General features: G+C 41.1%; 1 protein-coding gene across 3 annotated transcripts in view; it reads right to left on the bottom strand.

The window, feature by feature from the left end:
* MCTP1 (multiple C2 and transmembrane domain containing 1) overlaps nucleotides 1-20,549 on the bottom strand; it is a 1,010,275-nt gene that overhangs the window by 609,191 nt on the left and 380,535 nt on the right. The window contains exon 2 of one of the 3 annotated variants that reach the window (XM_088444636.1): nucleotides 17,175-17,289. In XM_088444636.1, the coding sequence (XP_088300762.1) occupies nucleotides 17,175-17,289 (115 nt within the window). The remainder of the gene's footprint in view (nucleotides 1-17,174; nucleotides 17,290-20,549) is intronic. The other 2 variants (XM_088444637.1, XM_088444638.1) reach the window with 2 other exon arrangements.

Raw genomic sequence — 20,549 nt, 5'->3', positions numbered from 1 at the left:
CTGTGAGGGGAGGGGGTTTCTGTGCTGAGAGGGGTTAGGATTAGGCTGCTGGGGGTGGAAGGTTAGGTAAGGCTGTGAGGGGGAGGGTTAAGTTTAGGCTGCAGGGAGGGATCGGTATCCTAACCTTGTCGGATGCTGGGGTCGGGATTCTGAGTGCCGGCATCCCGTACCCAACCCATCCATACATAGCCGATGTATCAAGGCCGCAGCGGACTTTTTCTTCAGGGTGCTGTACAGGGGCATGAATCAGAAATTAAAATATAGTGCTATGTATTATTTGAGGGAGGGCGGCCCCAAAACTGGTATTTTGCCTAGGGTCCCATGAGATCTAAATCCGGCTCTGCCAAAGGTAGACAAAAATAATGTACATTTTAATAGCGAGTACAGTGGCAGCATTATCTTCTAAGGAGCCAGAGATGAGCATCAGTAGAAATTATTTTAAAAACCTAGGCACCAGCATTGGCTTCCGTCTCCTGAGATTTGTCTAGCTGTGCTCTGTACAGAAATAGAACACTACACCAATCCCACATGATATGTGCACTTCTCATCATCAAAATACAATTATATTGCATACCTAATAATACTCATTTTAGTACATTTCAACAGATATTAATTGTATATATTTAACTTTTTAAATATGGAAAGAAAATGTTAAGGCCCAAAGTGAATATTGCTATTCGTTCTTAGTGAATTGATAGTGTACTGTATGCTCTAATGACTGATTAGTTCAGCTGCCATTGTGAAGGTATCAGGTATATATTAGGACACATGGAATATGGTTGATTAAAAATAATACTGCTACTATGAATAATAATTTCCGTTATTTACCCTTATATCTGTAATGTTTATTCCGGTCATGTCCTGTCACACAATTCTAATTACTAAAGTTTTTTAATCAGTGGACTTTAATACTAAAACTGGCATTTATTGTTTGAGAAAAAGTAATACAGCCTTCCTGCTCCCACTGTCCCAAATGCACAGGCTCTTGCAACATTAGTGATTGATGTGACAGCCATTTAATCTGGAGCTCGTAAAATATACAAATTAAACTTTCCAACTCTCGGTATAGCAAGAAATTATTGCAATATGCAGTCCTTTGTTGTTATCATGCAGTAATACAGAGCTTTACTTATGAAGTCTTAAAGCTAAATTCATACAAATAAATCCCAAAACCGGAAGCCCTTAATAAATAAATATATACTAGTCACCAGTATATATTACTCTAAACTTGTTTGAAAATTATTTTGTTAAAAAGTTGGCCATATTGGCTTGCATTGAGAAGTCCTGAAACTTCCATAAACATTGGGAAAGACATATACTCAATAATAATAATAATAAAAAAATAAATGCCTGAAGGAACCACAATGTATTTACCGTAAAGTGCCAAATTTGAAAAGTAGACTGAAGGTCCTTAATTAAATATTAATATCAAAATACCTTATTGCATGTCATACGAAAAATGTTGTATATTCATTTGAATGTTCACATATAATATTGGGCACACCTTGTTGAATATAATACATAAAAATGGCTTGGAAACCCATTCCCTATCTACAGAAGCAAGAAAGTGCATATATGCTCATGCATTATGGAATGGTATAAAAAAATCACCCTGCATTAATTTAATTAAGCTATACCAAATCCCTATTTGGGTCTAAAAAACACAACAAAATGTAAAGATCCTTCTCAATCTAACTGAAATCTGTCTTTAGGAAATAAATGATGGGACCGAATAAAAACACATGAATGCTAACTTACACACAATGGGGTTTCTATAATATAATTTATATATTTCTAACTTTTTGTTTGTGTTTTGCACAAAGTCTGTGATTTCATTAAAATAAGAATTTGTGAAGGAATATCTGAAAAAGTAAGAAGTTTACATCCACACAGCACTTGCACGTCATTAGTATTACATGTAATTTTTTTACTAGGTTCAAATCAAGGCAAGACTACAAAGAGTATTCTGATAAAAATAGGATTATCATACAGAACATATAACTGTGGACCCGACCATGGCTGTTGACAAAGTTAAGGCAGGATAGGTTACACATCATGTGAGGTTATGTCCTGAAACCCAATGAAGTCTCAGAGTTGGCAACAAGCCTGTTCCTTATATGTATTACATGTATGACATGTTGACCACTGTGAATCTCCCTAAAGAACCAATGCATATAGCATCAACTTTGAATTCTTTGTTGTGCAGATAACATGTAATGCTTTCCATGTACACTGTATGAATGTGAGTAACAACTGGATTTTATTTTACTGCTCACATCTTGTGAGGGTCTGGAGAGTAAAAATGTCCAAGGTTCTTTAGGAATTGGTTGTTCTGAAAATGAATTAATGATAGAATGCGCTTTATTCCAGAAGGGAATGCTGTGTGAGCACGTCCACCATATGTGTCCTTGCAGCCACAGTTCTGATGAAAATTTAGGTTGCAAGAGGAGATAATTTTGGACAACTTTTCAAGGGGACAGTACCATCTGTAATAGACCTTATATGTAGATCCTACATGTGCTTCTCTTTACCTTTGTTGAAATTAAGGAACTGGATATAACTTCCCTAACTTCTCCTCAGCCAGATATGTCATGTGGCGGCTCTAAGGCCCTCATTCAGAGCCGGTCGCTAATTGCGCTCACTCGTCCAGAAAATAGGGGTGGCTATTCAAATGAACCGTTCGCTGTTTGCGGTCTGTTCACGCCTCTAGGTCTGAACGAGCGAACAAAACTTGCGGTCGTTTTTTGGGAAACTACGCCCCCTGGCCGCTCGCATCCTACGTCATGTCTGCTATTTATTAAATTAATCGAGTACATCGAACAGGGTATGAGCTGCTCGCTATTCTTGTGGTTGGTTTTTCCTACCACAATTTTGCAAGCAGTTCTGGCTAAAAAAAACCCCAGTGACGTGGTCAATGACGCTGCTGTTTTAAATATGCACACCCATAAAACGCCCGTTTTGACCTTTAAGCACGCCTGCGATCGGATCTCCACTCCCCGTTTTCAAGCACCTTCCCCTGTTACAACTCACTATTTTGCGAGCACATGAATTTCGGCCGCACTGACTGGTTCGCGCATGCGTATAACGATCCGTACGCATGCGCAGTTGGGCAAACATCACTCGGAGCAAACGAGCTGCCGCTTACGAGTGGCTCTGAATCAGGCCCTAAGTCCCTATCTCTTTCATGTCGAACTCGAGTCAAGCAGAGATCATGCTCTTACTTATTGGGGCTTTCAATCAAATTTGTTAATGTTGGATTAGGTCTCTTAAGAGTGTCTATTGAAGGGAGGGATCAGAGATGTAAAGAAATGTCCAGCTTGGATGTCTAGCTAAGAACTTCTAAGAACATGGGTTTAAGACGGGATCATTTAAAAAAATTTTTTTTGCAATTAAAGTTTTTATTAAGATCACCAAAATCATTAACACAGAGGCCGGGATGTACTAAAGGAAAAATGCGGTAAAAAAACAGTTTTCGGGGGTTTTACCGCATTTCCATATGTACTAAGACCCGGCCGCACTTTTATCGGTGCAGAGGGTAATGCCAGAAAAACCTGGCATTACCCTATAGAAGCCTATGGGCTTCTTATCGCACCTGGCTCCCGACGATTCCCCGCTGCCCAGCGCTGGTCCCACTCACCTGCTGTCCATAGTCACCGGCCCGCGCTCCTCCTGGGTCCTCCGCCTCCTCCTAATCTTCCGGGTGCAGGGAGGAGGAGGAGCCCGGGGCTTCCTGCACAGGTGACCAGCAGGAAGCTCCGGGGGCTCAGAGGAGGCGGGATCCCACGGAGACCCCGTCATCCGGCGTCGACTGCTTCGCAAAGGGCAGCTCTTATCGCAAGAGCTGTCCTTTGCGATACTAATCGCATATGTTAGTACATATGCGATTAGTAAGGTTGCGGTAACTGGTAGAATGGTCACCGCAACCATAGTACATCCCGCCCAGAGTATGAAATACCGTCATGGTACAAAACAAATTCGCAATTACAGTAAAATTTACAAAAATAGATTAACCGTATCCGAAAGAACAAAATATATCATACAATGGACATCAACTTCTCAACAATTAGTGATAAAAATAGAAGAAAAAGAAAAATGGGTAAAAGGAAGGAAGAAGGGGGTGCCACCCGAGAAAAAATTCAAGCAAATTAGAGAACCAAGAGATAACTTCACATCCATCCTCAACATTATTTAGATAGGAGGGAGACTCTTTAAACAAAAGCCAAGGGGTCCAGATTGTACTAAACTCATTCAATTTAGTGGCACCGGACATCATGAGATCATCCATAGTCATGTAGAACTCCAGTCTAGTGAACCATTTAGTTATAGTGGGGGGAGAGAGAGATTTCCAATGAACTGGGATCACAGCTTTGGCTGCACTATTTAAATGTTTCAAGTGTTTTTTTTCTATTAGGAAGACACTGGGCAAGTGATCTCATAAAGAGGCCAAAACACAGGTTCCGAACTAACTCCTTGGCCCAGCACCAAGACAGGAAAATTTTTGATAGATGTTGTCTAAGGATGCCAAGTTATTTTGATTGTTAAGTTTATAGTCCATACTTATTTTGGCCTGCATACAGCATTTAAACTGAGAGGTAATGTAGAGCGACCTGAGAGAATTCTGCAATATCCCAAAGTGAGCACCACAAACCTTCTTAAATAAGTTTTCAGATATCACCAGGTATCTTTTGTGATATCCGGAGAGAGCAATCACTGGCCAAAAGGTGTTTTAGGGCTTTAATTCCTATAATAAATAGATACCAGAGTCTCATAATGTAAAGGTCAAGGTCTTCAAACAACACAATAGTGATGCTAGACTCCTGTCAAGTTGGTTTGTTTAGATTGAGGTCTGAAACTCACCTCTACATAAAATTAAAATAAATTCACCTATTCTAATTGCCAATACTACTCATTATCCATTACTTTTTTTCCTATAATCGCCTCTAATTTTGGAAATGTGTTGAGCTTACAGAAATCTTCCAGCGAGTTGCAAATGGCCATACTGTATGTAATAAGAGTGCAAATCGCTGCAAAATCGTCAGAAACTTGCCATGTTCAAAAACATTTTGCTGCAAGTCGTTTCTTATTTTTAGAGTGTTAAAGGTCCAACTCGCTAGATGAAATAGTGCACAATTTTTAAAGCTGCTGAAAGTACAACAGATAGCTGTGGTTGGCAAGATAGCTGTATCTTAGCTAATTCACCTTTATCAGCCATAGCTGATGGCACTATAGCAGGGATACACAGTGCCAATCAGCACTAGGCCCGTCAGCACGGGGCTGTATTTCCTACAAAGGAAACACAGGACATTTTCTGCTTTAGGTGAAATTATCTGTTAACCCTTAATAATGTAGAAAGCTTTTAAAAAGTGCTATACTTCACCAGCAGATATATTACTCGCAAATCCTCTTATCAATTGCAATTACAAAGGGAGTGAAGTGTAATGACTCGACAGAAGGAAAAAACTAGTTGTTCTAATCATGGTTACGTGTTGTTGCAGAACAATATAGGGTTATATGGAGAAGCAGCAGCTCTAATAATGAAGTTATCTGTGCTTTACCTGTATGCGACGAGCACGCTCTGCAATTTGGCACTTTCTGTCATTTATTAAAGCTGTAACATTCTGTATAAATCCATACGTGAAATGTGGTTATATAGCAAATTATGTTGTTTAATTTAAGCATAAAAAATGTAATAGTGGAAGCAGTAATAATGTCCATGGAAAAACAATCAATATCCATTACATGAAATAGAAGATTGGAAAAAGTATTAACTCAGTCACGGCCCTGCAATATACCATTTATAAATAAAACTGATTGCAATACTTGTATTTATTAGGAAGCAGCTAGTGAGTAAACAAATGTGTTTATATTAATCATTTCTATATGTGCCCATGCCTCATAAATACAGCATATTTCACGCTTTACCTAAGTAAATTATGTTATGTGACCCAAACTATTTTAAAGCAGTTCTCAAGTTTCCAAATAAAACAACTGCAGTGCTTCCCAAACATAACAATAGGTAATGCATTCCTACTCTCCTGGAAGGTCAGAGTACCCCCATTTTACGGGTTAGCCCCCAGATTCCGAAAGAGTAAGTGGATGTCCTGCATCCCGCCCACTTCCACCACAGCCCTCTGAGTGGGCATCTGCATCTCCTCTACAGGCTTATTCCGGAGAGGAGAAAAGTAAAGTCGGTAAGTATGAGGTAGTGTAATGTTTGTCTAGATTACCTGCAGATATAGGGACCTCCGATGATGAAGGATTGAACTCGCTGCAAGGGATACTTAAGTATCCAACTCACAGCGGGGGAAATGTGACACCGGAGCAATTCATCATTGCTCTGGTGAGGGGACAACTGCTCTGAACAGCAGTTGTCCCCTTGGTTAGTATCGCAGCTACAGATATAGCTGCGTTACTTACCTGCTCCCCGTCGTCCTGGCTACGCATGTGTGACCTTGGGTCACATATACGCAGAGCCGCCGGGGAGGTGGCAGAGGGATCCGCTCGGATCCCTCGTCACATCCCCGGAACTCCTTCCCATAGAAAGTAGCGGGGCTACGAGGACAAGAGCCATCTGAAGATGGCGCTTGTTCTCGGCAGCAAACTCCGAAAACTTTAAGTTTTCATAGTTTGCTGAATACCAAGGGGGTCCTATCGGATGAATGAATGGCCCAGTAACTTAAATATATAGAAGCCAGATTTTCCGCATAGTTACTGGGCCATTTATCATTTGATGAATAGGCCCCATATACTAAAAAATTTATAATTCCCTGGCTTTATATTCAGGTTCTGAGTAATACAGTAAGTATCTCTAGCTGCTGACTTGTGATGTGTAGGAAGTGTTAGGCTACTAGACTATTGGTCTGTTTCTAAATTGGGACCAAAGCTGCTGAGAACACACTTTTTGCAGAAGCGCCGTGTGGTTACATTTCCCTGGCGGCTGCTCCTCTCTGCAGCACTGGGTGGAATTTGATGCTACGCTGTTTGATCACTGTGATTCGACAAAGCCAGCCAAGTGATTAATTTTCCAATCCTACTGAATTTGAATCTTAGCCTTTTTTCTGTTTTATTTGTTTTTATTTAGGATACCCCTTACAGTATGTCTATCTCAATAATGTTTAAACCCCTAACCAGGGCCAGAATAACAATGGGGCAGGTGGAGCTGCAGCTCCAGGCCTCCTATGAAAATAGGCACCGCCCAAAGATCCTGCTGCATGCTGCTGGAGACAGGAAAAGTGTTTTTCAGCCTGCCAGCAGCGGCCAATATATATAATTTGTTTGTGTGTATCGAGAACTCACCGTAATAAAATTAGTGGATCCGAGGTGGCGAGCTCTACAGGCAATCGTTACCTGTCTGGGACCACGGCAATCACCATCACCCCATGACGCACTGCAGCTTATACTAGTAAACTGCTATACGCCGTGGATTTTCGTCACGTGTACCGTGCCCCCCTTGTGCTTCTGAATGTGCAAGAAACACCCACTTTGAGCTTCTTTAGACTGTAATCCCGCTTTGTACGTCTTTAGATGCAACCATCAAAACCAGCATCATGGTAGGTGGAGAATCTCCAACAGGTCTCATGTCATGTGGGGCAATCTGAGGTGCATTAAGGGCTTTGTGGAGAGGTCTCATGCAATGTGGAGCTGTCTGAGGCGCATTAAGGGCTTGGTGGGGAGGTCTCATGCAATGTGGAGCAGTCTGAGGTGCATTAAGAGCTTGGTAGGGAGGTCTCATGCCTTGTGGAGCAGTCTGAGGTGCATTAAGGGCTTGGTGGGGAGGTCTGAGGGGCAGTCTGAGGTGCATTAAGAGCTCGAACCATTTTAGTTATTACACTGAAGCTTACATTCCAATGGGACCCAAAATAGTGCGGTAGGACCCCAAAATGTCTAAAGTACTGGGTGACTGGCACATATATACACCACCCTCTCTACCTCTCTGCTGCTCTGCTCCACCACCCCATAACTAATATTTTCTCGGTATAGCTATTAATAAGGTAAGGTCTTTTTTATATATGGAAAGATTTCAAATTCCCGTAGCCTCTTTAGTAGTGGGGATTTACAATTATACAACATGTTCCCATTTCACAGCAACCATTATCAAAATTGGATTAAAAACATCCCAGGAGGCCAATTCCGTAGATTAAAGCGCAATTGTACAGAAGACACTACCTTCAGAGCCCAAAGTGAAGAGATGAAAAACAAATTTATACAAAAATGATACAACTAATAATTTCTGGAAGAACAAATAAATAAAGTCTCAAAAATAAACAGACAAGAACTTATCAACTACAATACAACATCCAAAACAGAAAAAGAACCACAAATACCTTTCATCACTCAATATAATGGCAACTTCAAGTCAATTGAACACATCTTAAAGAAACATTGGAACATACTCCAACTAGACGAGGAAATTAAGAAAATATTGCCACCAGTACCAAGAGTCATCTACTAAAAACTTAAAACAAGAATTAACATAAAGTTACTTCTCTGGTGAAACAAAAACAGAAGGTGAAGAAAGAAAATAACAGACACTATTACTGCTTAAACTGCAAGGGATGCAAACATCAAAATGGCTCCACTAAACCTAAAAAAACAATTACAAGCAATCAAACACCCCAAGAACACAAAATCTGAGACAGAATAACGTGCAACAGCGAAGGTGTGGTGTACGTTCTGCAATGTCCTTGTGGAATTCAGTATGTAGGCCAAACAAAAAGGAAATTAAAAATAAGAGTGGCAGAACATATAAACAACATTAAAGGCTTAAGCACACACAGCGCATCCCAACATTTTTCAGATGTACACAATAAGGACCCAAAAGATTAAGTTTCTTAGGGATACAAAAGGTAAAACCTGATTGGAGAGGTGGATCTCAAATAATAGCCTTAAAAAAGAGGTGGATCTACCTATTAAAAACACTACAACCCCATGGCCTTAATATAGATATAGAATTGGGGGTATTCCTATAAATATATTTCTAACATCCAATTCTTTCTCTTATTTTTATTTTTTTATTTCCATTATTAGTATTTTATTTTTATTTTATTATTGTTATATAATTTTTTTTTATTATTATTTTTACTCTCTCTTTTTATATAATTTACTCCTATCATCCTTATCCCCATTTATTTATATTATGATTATTATTTTTTTATTGTATCCAGCACTTTTGTATCCCATTATTGTAAAGGACATAGGATTCCCACGAAAATTAAGGAGGCTTCCTTTTTTTAACTTCCGTTTTTAAAGAACAATAAAGTTTTGTACAAGTTTTCCCTATAAATAAAGACCAAGTAACTCCAATAGTTATCCTTGAAAAAGTAGCCAAGTGCTATGAAACGCGTTGGACACATCCGGGCAAGTCGAATTCTGAACAGAATCACGCTACAAACACCTAAGCAAGACAAGGCCTCTGAGGTCATCCACAGTCGCCGCAACTGCACTGCACGCGGCATCCAAGAACTCAGCTGGCGGGGAGGACTGCAGCGTCAGTCTGAAGAACCCGGACCAGGTAGGGCGAGTAGGGATAGTTTACCACTATTGATTCTGACTAAAGCCCACACCTTTGAAAAAGAGCATAAACATTAGTGCTGGAATTTTTTTATTTAATTTTATTTCGTTTATCCCGTTTATTTACTTTTATGGTTTTTATCATATTTTTTATATTTTTATTTTGGTTTTATCTTTACATGTTATTCTAATCCTTTTTTACCTCTCATATTCCTACTTACCGTCATATTTATACATTAAACATAACATTAATACATACTAGCGCTTGATCTACACCATTCAGCTAACGATTATCTATTGAGCAGCTCCGTAACACTGACCAGCGCAAAAAAACTTCTTTTCAATGTTATCATTAAGTGCCATTTTTTCTTTTTTTATAACATTTTACGGTCATGTTTTGTTCATTTGTAGATTCTCACACTAGTGATATAAGCGAAAAGGACAGGGAGATTAGGGTTTTTCAAGGTACTGTAGGCGCTAGTCACAACTCCACAACATTGGCCACACTCCCTACATCACTAATCACACCCCCACGGCACTGGTCACAACCCCTTTGGTGGCACACTATAGGCCCTTCATAAATTTCAGCTCCAGGTCGATGTAGACCTTAATCTGGCACTGCCCCTAACATATTATCCTGGCAATTCCTAATAATGTATTTTTTCATCAAATTTCAACCAAAACCCACTATCCTCTTGTTCTTATACATCTCTTCCTATATCAAATGCTTTCCTTCTGTACCCTGTCATAACCCTTGAGACAATATATTTGAAAGTTTCAATTGTATCCTCCTTCTCTCTTCTCACAGTGCTTAGGCCCAGCAGTGTGAGGCAGCAATGCTAACTACTGTGTGTCAGGACTGGAGACTCTGGATTGTCCGGGAGAGACCTAGATACCTACTCACAGGTGGTACAGGAGGTTTGGAGTACAGATTGTCATATATACCTTCTCCTCATAAATGTAATAATATTTTTACGTATGCAGCAGGACATTATCACTAAGAAGGTGCATTAGAGCAAACACTGGGCTAGTACTGTACTAGATACTGGAGCCGGAGTGCGACCGGACTTGGAGTACACTGGAGTTGGAAAAGAACCAGACTTGGAGTATATACTGGAGCCAGAGTAGGACCGGTCCAGGAGCACAGACTGGGGCCGGAGTGTCAACTAAAAAATACTGCATAATTTCCCTTCAATGCCAATAGTAATGTCACCCACAAACATACGTATAATAGAGGACTGGTTCAAATACAGTCCATTGGGGTACTCCACTAGTCTGAATGCACTCCATTTACTACATTTTCCTATTAGCTTTCCTTCAAACAAACTTGTATACATTCAATCCCTTTGAATCCAATCCCAAGCATCCATATTGATCAGTTTTGGGTGAGGGACAATTTTTAAGGTTTTAATAAAATGTAGCTAACTCTAATTAATGACGGAGGCATATGCACAAGTGTGCAGTATAATTGGTTTCTCCATCACTTATAATTATTATAAATATATACTGACACATTATTTAATTTAGAAATAATATTTGCTTTATTTCTTGAATATTATAATGACTGTATAATTAAATAAATATCCCCCATACATAATATTTATTATTTGTTTGGAGACTCTTCATTAAGTGTTAATTAGTGACAATGAAGTACATACTGTATGTTTATTGTGCCCCTTTATTATGTTCTGGCCAGACAGATAGCTCACACTGCAAGCAATCTCCATGGTCAGAGGCACCTCTCATTTTTTTCTGGCATGTTTGGCAGTAATTTGTGAATTTGCAGCTTTTTTGGGAAATATATATTCAGAAAAATTAGAAAATGAAGATGGTGGAATGTGCTTGAAAATCATAGTTTTCTTGTGAATTTGCTTTTAATACATCTGACGGTTTGCAACTCTCCCAAACCTGCGATTTGAACAAATAGCAGCATATTATATTTCCCCCTTCATATATATCTAAAAGGATTTAACTCCATTAACTACTAATTTTATTCTTAGTCTGAGCACATGCACATACTATATATAGTTTGTTTCTTATACTCCTTCTGCCTAACCAGACATACTATTTATATAGTATTGTTTATTTATATAGTCCAGAATAGTATATACTGTTGTACAGAGAAAAGGATATCATACATACGAGTCCCTGCCTCACAATCTAAGGGCCTGATTCAGAGCCGGACGCTATTTGCAGACGCTCGTTCAGAAAAAGGGGCTGGCTATTTAAATTAAGTGCTCGCTCTTTGCGGTCTGTTGACGCCTCTATGTCTTAACAAGCGAACAAAACATGCGCTCACTATTTTGGAAAAAACGCCCCCTGGCCGCTCGCATCATACGTCATCTCCGCTATTTATTTGATTAATCGAGTACATCGAAAGGCGTATGAACTGCTCGCAGTGCTTGTGGTTGGTCTTTCCTACCGCAATCATGCAAGCAGTTCAGGCTAAAAGACAACCAAGTGACGTGGTCAATGACGCTGCTTTGTTAATTATGCACTCCCATTAAACGCCCACTCCACTCCACTCCCCGTTTTCAAGCACCCTCCCCTGTTACCACCCACAAACGCCTCATTCTGTCACTCAAATTAGCAGGCATTCGCTATTTTGCGAGCACACGATTTTCGACCGCACTGACTGGTTCGCGCATGCGTACTAAAACCCATACGCAGATGTGCGAACATCGCTCGGAGCGAACGAGCGGCCGTTTACGAGCGGCTCTGAATCAGGCCCTAAATTTCCTAACACATACATATATACGAGGACCTATTTTTGTGCAGCCACTGTGACCTGCATCCTCCTTAGATAGCTATTTTATGTTCCATGCTTACATCGCATCACAATCTAGCTCAGTAGTATTGCACTCTAAATCTCCTGCCAAGCAGTCCCCAACAATCACACCTCATTGATGTGTCCTCTTGTGTTTTCCCAGATTAACAGCTATAGTTGGCTATAGATCTGTCTCCGGTAATTACCGCTGGCCTGCATGCACAGTTGCTCAGCTAAGTCCAAACGTTACTTATGTTTAGCCTTCACCAGCACAGGCTCTTTGCGGACTCTGTGACCCAGCAAAACTATTTTAATAAATTGTCGATAATGATACCGAGTCCTGTAGATCCCATAAAAAGGCTGAAGTACGTCATGATATGCAGCACTACATTACATCCAGTGAATCATATAACTATATTTTTACACATCTGATCTACGGACCTAATTAAAGGGATTCATATTCACAAGGTGACCATGCATCGGATCACCATCACGACCATCTGCAGCAACGGCCATTCTGAGTAAGCTTCAGCAGACTTAAGCTGGCAGCTTGATTGGCCAGTAAATCTGTGTCCACCAACGCAGACCCTGGCTTCAGAACTCCTTGAAAATGGGGGTGACCCGTTTCCAGGAACACAGACCCCCAAACAGCGCAGCATGTAAATCAAGCTGCGCATTGGGGGATCTGCACACGAGATCGCAGGACCCATTCTGCTCATGCCCAGACCCCAAACAGTCTGATTAGCACATAAACCATCGGGTTTACGTACTAATCTGAATCAGGACGGTAGTGGAGTACGGTGATTGCTAAATTGGTGTAAGCTTGGATTTGACATACCACCCCCTCTCACTGCATTGGATATGTCCAGGATTTTCCCCCTTGTGCCATTTTGTTTGCTTAGACATACTGTATGTGGTGCAAAACAGAAGTGCACATGATTATGTGGTCAATTACAGGATGTTCTACTTTAGTTATAGTGTATAATATTCATAGAGGGTAAATCTTAATAAACAAGGTGAAATTCTGACAAAACATAACATATACAGTCAGGTGCATAAATATTGGGACATTGACAGAATTTTCATATTTTTTTACCTCTATTCACCACCACAATGGCTTTGAAATGAAACAAACAAGATGTGCTTTAACTGCTGACTTTCAGATTTAATTTGAGGGTAATTACATCCAAATCAGGTGAACGGTGTAGGAATTACAATGGTTTCTATATGTGCCTCCCACTTTTTAAGGGGCCAAAAGTATTGGGACTATCAACTCAAAAGCTATGTCATGGACAGGTGTGGGCTATTCCCTCGTTATTTCATTATCAATTAAGCAGGTAAAAGGTCTGGAGTTGATTCTAGGTGTGACATTTGCATTTGGAATCAGTTGCTGTCGACTCTCAATATGAGATCCAAAGAGCTGTCACTATCAGTGAAGCAAGCCATCATTAGGCTAAAAAATCAAAACAAACCCATCAGAGAGATAGCAAAAACATTTGGGGTGGCCAAATCAACTGTTTGGAACATTCTTAAAAAGAAAGAACGCACCGGAGAGCTCAGCAACACCAACAGACCCGGAAGACCACGGAAAACAACTGTGGTGGATGACAGAAGAATTATTTCCCTGGTGAAGAAAAACCCCTTCACAACAGTTGGCCAAATCAAGAACACTCTCCAGGAGGTAGGTGTATATGTGTCAAAGTCAACAATCAAGAGAAGACTTCACAAGAGTGAATATAGAGGGTTCACAACAAGATGTAAACCATTGGTGAGCCTCAAAAACAGGAAGACCAGATTAGAGTTTGCCAAACAACATCTAAAAAAGCCATTACAGTTCTGGAACAACATCCTATGGACAGATGAGACAAAGATCAACTTGTACCAGAGTGATGGGAAGAGAAGAGTATGGAGAAGGAAAGGAACTGCGCATGATCCAAAACATACCACCTCATCAGTGAAGCATGTTGGTGGTAGTTGCATGGCGTGGGCATGTATGGCTGCCAATGGAACTGGTTCCCTTGTATTTATTGATGATGTGACTGCTGACAAAAGTAGCAGAATAAATTCTGAAGTGTTTCGGGCAATATTATATGCTCATATTCAGTCAAATGCTTCAGAACTCATTGGACAGCGCTTCATAGTGCAGATGGACAATGACCCGAAGCAAAAGCAACCAAAGAGTTTTTTAAGGCTAAAAAGTGGAATGTTATGCAATGGCCAAGTCAATCCCCTGACCTGAATCTGATTGAGCATGCATTTCACTTGATGAAGACAAAACTGAAGGGAAAATGCCCCAAGAACAAGCAGGAACTGAAGACATTTGCCGTAAAGGCCTGGCAGAGCATCACCAGGAATGAAACCCAGCGTCTGGTGATGTCTATGCGTTCCACACTTAAGGCTGTAATTGCATGCAAAGGATTTGCAATAAAGTATTAAAAAGTGAAAGTTAGATTTAGGATTGTTTAGTTTGTCCCATTACTTTCGGCCCCTTAAAAAGTGGGAGGCACATATAGAAACCATTGTAATTCCTACACCGTTCACCTGATTTGGATGTAATTACCCTCAAATTAAATCTGAAAGTCTGCAGTTAAAGCACATCTTGTTTGTTTCATTTCAAAGCCATTGTGGTGGTGAATAGAGGCCAAAATATGAAAATTCTGTCAATGTCCCAATATTTATGCACCTGACTGTATAACATGACGATGAAACAAACAGTACATAACAATGTTAAAAAGCTGTACACCACACCCATATATAACCAGATAATACCTGGAATGTACTATAAAGAGGCGTCCCTCTATTAAGTATTGGAGAGTATATGGCAAGTGATATCTAAATATATGTCAGATTTTGCCTTGTTTATGAGGATTTACCCTCTATGAATATTGGCCCTGATTCAGAGCCGGACGCTCTGACCAGAGCGCTCGCTCTGAATCAGGGCCCACCTCCATTAATATGGAGCGTCCTCCTGGACGCTCGTATAGCTGTGGGTCACCACCCACAGCATATACGAGCGTGCAGGATGATGGTCGCGATGGTCTTGACCATCGCGACCATCGAAACTGCGAGCAAAAGCCTGCGGTTGAGTTTTTCAACCGCAAGGCCAGGAGTGATTTTGGCTCTATCAGAGCCAAAATCACTCCCACTGACATCACTAGTGATGTCAGTGGGGCCGGCTTCAGACGGTAGGCGTTCCCTTGGGAACGCCTCCGTCTGGCACGCACGCCCCCGGCACGCCCACCAAAGGGGGCGTGCTGTCAGTCAACAGCACGCCCCCTTTGATGAGACACTCCGAGCGAAGGAAAGTCCTTCGCTCGTCTCGTCTCGCGCATGCGCACGACGGAGCTCCTCCGTCGTGCGCATGCGCAGTGCAGACCATCGACCCACTTGCGAGCGGACAGCCGCTCGCGAGTGGGTCTGAATGAGGGCCATTATACACTATAACTATTTTTCTTGATTATCATTCGTGTTACACTATCAGTTCTATGGATTATATCCCTGCATATCTCACGTATCCTATATTATTGAATTATTGTTAGTATATATATATATATATATATATATATATATGAATACTGAATGTCACCTAATTACCTAGGATTATTTACTGATACTATTTCGATCATTGATTATTTGTATCTTACTTGATTTCGTCGACCTATCTATGTGCATGATTATATTTACCATGACCTACTGATTTTGTTACCAATTAGGTACCATTAGATTTATTGTGTTACACGATTTGAGGAATTATCTGTTCTATGCCATCTCTATCTTACCTGTTATGTGTTTGTCTATTAAATCTTGCCCCTTGGTTTATGCTTAACTTTTTATTTTAGATTAACTAATAATGGTTTATCAGTTTTATTTCACTCAATTGATCTCTACACACATATTTTGTTATTTTTGCTTCCTTTCTCTATTTTTGCCCGGGGTGTGCCTCATTTAATGGAGTCCTTTCTCTTTACCTCTTTATAAACATTACTACTTCAGGGAGCACCCCCTGACTTTTTCATATCCCTATTTCATATATTGATTTATACAAACCATACTCCTGTGCAATTGTTCCTTCCCCATTCCCTTTCCACGCATGTCAATCATGCTGCTGCCTGGGGCGTCTGCAAGCGAGATCACAGGACCCGTTCTGCACAGGCGCAGACCCTTTAACATCGGAGATGTAGGTTCATTCTCGGATGAACGTAAATCTCTAAATCAGGCCCAAAGTCTTCAAATTCACAGAATGTAATGTATTGTAGGAAGACAAGATCAAAGCTGATACTTCAACTGGAGAAAATAAAGGGTGTCATTTCATGTGAATAGAGAAGGTACCCAGCTGAAAAACTCCTAAATACTTCCTACCTGAGAAAGACCATTTATAGTAACATGTGTTTCCCCCAAGCTATTTATAAGATGAAACAGAGATAGCGGGAGAGCACATTTACAAGGATACAAAAACCCTCATAATATGGTAAATATATTTGTATAAGGTCCCATAGCCAAGGAGCAAAGTGTACTGAAGTCCTCAAAGAAGTATAATGCTTTCCATGGCAGCATTGTACTTGTTATGTTCTTGTTATTAATACAGCTATTTGAACTGAACAATAATGTACAGTACTGTATGTAATAATGTAAGTAATAATGTACTTAAATAAAGATAGTGCCTGAACAGAGATACCACCTGGCCTTAGTGGATTGCCAATGCTAAATCTGAAGTATCTATTTGGCATGCTTTTAAATGACTGCAGCTATAAGTTTATAGATATTTAAGTGCCCATGGTGCAGAGCAAGTAAAAAAACTATGACAACTATTATATTCAGTAACCATTAGAACAATGCTTATAACTTTCTACATTACTTTTGCTAATAAAGCTCTCATATCAAATATTTTCAAGCGTACCTCCTCGGTCACGAGCTGCCAAGTTACTTCCTCTTTTCAATGTGACATCCAATTGGTACATCCCGAGATTAGGAAGTGGAAGATCTGCATTACTACTTCCCACACTGTTGATTTTCTGGATTAAAAAAAGAAAACAAAACAATATATTTAAAAAACAGGTAAAAAAGTCATAAAAAATAATGGTTGTATAGAAAAAGCAGACTTTATTGTATTGTTTGGTACTAGTGTTTGGTACTAGTGTATATAGCGATATAAATCTGAGACTCTGTGATTGCTTAAAAGGGTTTAGAATTGAGCTTGAATGGTTGGTGCAGGGTAAATTACAATTTATTTTTCTATGACAGAAATTCACATAGCAATGCAAAAAAAATAAATCTGTTCTATATGTAGTTAATGGGATGTAGTACAGATCCCGGAGCACACAATGTCGGCGGTCGCAATACCGACACCGGACTCCAGACAGGGGTCAGAATCCCGGCTCAACATCCCGGGGGCTGCGATCCCGCATGTAAGTTTTCGGGTTAAGTTTAGGGTTAGTCACTAGGGGGAGGGTTAGAGTTAGGCTGTGGGAGGGTTAGGCTGCTGTGGGGGGAAGGTTACGCTGCAAGAGCGGAGAATTAGGCTGCAGGAAAGGTGGGCTAGGGTAAGGGTTAGATTACTTGCCTGCACGGCTTTTCAACTGTTGGAATTCCGGTGCCGGTATTGCGACCGCCGGCAAATTTGCGTTCATGATATTTTGGTCGATTGAACATAAAATGCTGAAGATAATAATATATACCATTTGGAATACATATAACACTTGATATTTAGTCGTGGTAGTCTATTCATCTAGGTGTCTTCATCATATATTTAAGCTAGCAATGTCGTACAAATTATAGGAGCCCATTTATTGAGTAAATAGGGACTGTGAGACATACACTGCTTATGATTGAAATTTTATAACTGGTTTTCATTTTGTGATAATTAACTCTATTCAATATTATATAAATACATTTACTAAAATAAATTGCCATTGAAATGGTGTATTGGTTGTGTTGTGTTTTGTGAACTTGTGTTTAATAATTTTTTGTATACAATTTTTTTAACAGTTTTGCTGCCTCTGCTGCAGATCTCTGACTAGGTAAGCCATCCCTTAATAGTGATCTCTATGGTGCTGTTGTTGTCATGCCTCTACTGCAAGGCCAGATTAAGGCCCACATGGGCGTAGCCAGAACCTTGAGAGCCCCATAGCAACTTTTTGAAGGGGACGTGTCTCAATACTTTTAGAGAGACACCTTTCTCTGCAGCAGTTGTTCATTTTATGAACATAGTGCCCCCAGTACATATTATGCCATACTATAGTGCCCCAGTTTGTATTGGCAGACAACTATTTGATACGGGTGCAGGTGAACCGGCCCTCTAAAACCTCTGGGCCCATAGCAATGGCACCCCCAGCACCCACTATAGCTATGTTCACGGGCCTGGGGCTGAAAATGTCCAAGGGCCTATACTGAGAAGCAGCGGAGCTGTGACCATTGCAGTGTAGGTGTGGCCAGTGCAGTGTGGGTGCTACCAGTGCTGTGTGGGTGTGGCTAGGGCTATGTGGGCGTGTACACCTCCAACAGTATCAGCCCTGATGTCTACCTAAATATGTAAAATGATAAAAAAAACTGCATAATGTTGTGAGGAAAATATAAATACAGTTTTAATAGCTATGATTTATGGGCAAACGTGTGACCAGCTGGACGTCTGGTCATCATGATGATGGGCCTATTTTTATGTGGAGTTCTGGAGCTGTAGTTCCATCCACCCCATTGTTAATCTGGTCCTGCTCTACTGTATTGCTAACCATAGTGGAGGACTCGCATGGCCGGCGGTTCAAATCCCGGCAGCGGCAGCCCGACTGAGGAGGAAATCCTGATCGTTCCCAGGTAAGTATAAACTAACCTAATTTTACCCCCTAACCCTAACCTCCCCCCTGTGCCTAACCCTAATCCCCCTCTAAGTGCCTAAACCTAACCCCCCATCCCCGCCGCCTAAACCTAAGTCCCCCGGGGGGGTGCCAAACCCTAACCTTCCCTCCCCCTAGCTTAACCCTAATCTCCTGGGGGGTGTCTAACCCTAAATCCCCCCGGGAGCCCTAAACCTAACCCCCCCCCCACGCGGCTGTCCGCGCCCGGCATCCATTCCCTTCTCACAGGGGGTGCCTAACCCTAAAACCCCCCCAGAGCCCTAAACCTATCCCCCCACACACACACGGCTGTCCGCGCCCGGCATCCCTTCGTTTGGGATGCCGGGCGCCAGTCTCCCAGCATCGGTAAAATGACAGGCGTCTAGATTTAGACGCCAGTCATTTAACCCTCGCCGGGATTAAATCTAGAAGCCGGCGGTCGGCATTCCGGTCGGCATTCCGTCCGGCGGCTTCATAAACGTATACCCATAGTGGAATAGTCAATAAAATTACATTATGAAAAGGATAAAAGAACACAACTGTACTGTAGAGAAGTTTCACAGCATAAAAGTGTTTTAACTCTTCTAATCTGCAAGCATTTTTTATATTATGAGGCCCTGATTGAGATGATAAATGCTTAGCTAAGTTTAACTGAAAGTATTTAAAGCCATTTAACAATAGATGATATAAAATATCTTTCTTTATTTTGGAGGTCATCTTACAAAGTGAGCCTGATGCACCACAGAATACATTGGTTTTGCACTGTTGTACGTACCTTGATGGTCTTCCCAGTGCACATAGTTATGTATGACTCTTTTATGCACTGAGGAGCTCATTCAGACCCGCTCGCTAAGATGCATACTCACGCTGCTGCCGATGGTATACAGTGTGTATGCATTGTGCGCATACCTTAGCAAAAGTTCACAATGCATTCGCTCGCTGCACTTCGACAGCCCAGCAGAGTGAGTGACAGGGGCAGCAGTTTGTAGGTGGTACAGGGGCTGGCCATTATAAATGGGGGAGTGGAGGTGCAAACGCAGGCATGCCTCAGCATCTCAACGGCGTTTTAGAGGTGTGCATAATTATAAGACAGCATCACAGTACACGTCACCTGGCTTGTTATTACACTGAAGTGCTCGTAGTGCTTGTGGCAGGGTATGGTCAACCTCAAGCGCTGCGATAGCATCCGATGTTACCCGATGTACCGAAAGGTTGCATACACTTCCTGGACATGATGTGCACAAGTGGGCTTCTTAAAACAGGCTAGTGGGTGTCTACATATACTATGTGATCGCTCTTCAAGAAATACTGGGCGCGCTAATGCATTGCTGTGCGATAGCGCTGCCTAAGCAATTTGCATACACATCGTGCGAGCGATCGTATCTAGCGAGCGGCTCTGAATCAGGCCCTCAGTACACAAGTCACACCGCCTACCATATTAGTAC

Source organism: Taudactylus pleione, unplaced genomic scaffold (genome assembly GCF_031769625.1).
Source record: "Taudactylus pleione unplaced genomic scaffold, aTauple2 ptg000370l, whole genome shotgun sequence".
Taxonomy (NCBI): Eukaryota; Metazoa; Chordata; class Amphibia; order Anura; family Myobatrachidae; genus Taudactylus; species Taudactylus pleione.
This window is presented reverse-complemented; position numbering and strand designations above follow the sequence as displayed.